We start from the raw sequence: 999 nt of genomic DNA on the forward strand, positions 1-999 counted from the left end.
TGCCCATCATACCGTATCCGCCCATTCCACCGAGCATACCGAGTCCACCATGACCCATCATCATTGGATTGTACATACCACCCATCATACCCATACCTCCCATACCTCCCATCATACCAAGTCCTCCCATACCTCCCATCATACCAAGTCCTCCCATACCCATACCTCCCATCATACCCATACCGCCTATCATTGGATTAAAAGCAAGGGTGGTGGCGGCGAAGGTCAAACATAAGGCGATGGTAAAGAGGGTGTTCATCTTGAATTCTGGAAATGAAAAAGAATAAAATCATTATCTACAATTTGAACCAAATACATGATATAAAGTATGACTGCCGGATAACACGTTTGAACTACAAACAAATCTGCATTGACACAACTAGAATCAGTTTGCGCAGCCAAATACCAAAATGTATTTATTAAAATTATTATATCAACAACCAAATACCAAAATGTATTCATTAAAATTATTATATCAACAGCCAAATACCAAAATGTATTCATTAAAATTATTATATCAACTTACTAGTTTCGGCTGGTTGTGATGTTGATAGTTTGAAGAACAGAAGATTTGTGATATTTTTACCTTCAATACTGACTGTATTTATACACTAGTTTATAATATATATTATTACAACATCCAATTGAATTGAATAACCTGATTAAAACCATCACTCATTTTTCTCTCAACAATTATTTATTATTCAATTTACTAATTATTCTAAATCTATTTCTAAGTAGGGCCACCCTCGGCTGTAAGGAACCAGGATGTAGTTCACATATCAGATACTATATGACGATCAATGGCCTTGATCATGATGTCAATTTACAAACGAAGACAAAACATAGAAGAATTAAAATAAAAGCTAAGAAAGTTTGAGTCTCATTGTAAAGAATTGTTGTTCTACTTTAAATCACTTGGGAGGGGATTTTAAATAATCTTAAGCAGTCTTTATACATAGACAGTTTTTTTTTCAGCGTTTCCGCTTAGTACATATC

General features: G+C 34.4%; 1 protein-coding gene across 1 annotated transcript in view; it reads right to left on the minus strand.

The window, feature by feature from the left end:
- LOTGIDRAFT_176109 (hypothetical protein) overlaps positions 1–259 on the minus strand; it is a gene marked incomplete at both ends in the record, with an annotated part of 2127 nt that extends 1868 nt beyond the window's left edge. The window contains one exon of the mRNA XM_009066455.1: positions 13–259. Within this exon, the coding sequence (XP_009064703.1) occupies positions 13–259 (247 nt within the window). The remainder of the gene's footprint in view (positions 1–12) is intronic.
- Positions 260–999: the final 740 nt, after the last annotated feature.

Source organism: Lottia gigantea, assembly GCF_000327385.1.
Source record: "Lottia gigantea unplaced genomic scaffold LOTGIsca_765, whole genome shotgun sequence".
NCBI classification, from domain to species: Eukaryota; Metazoa; Mollusca; class Gastropoda; family Lottiidae; genus Lottia; species Lottia gigantea.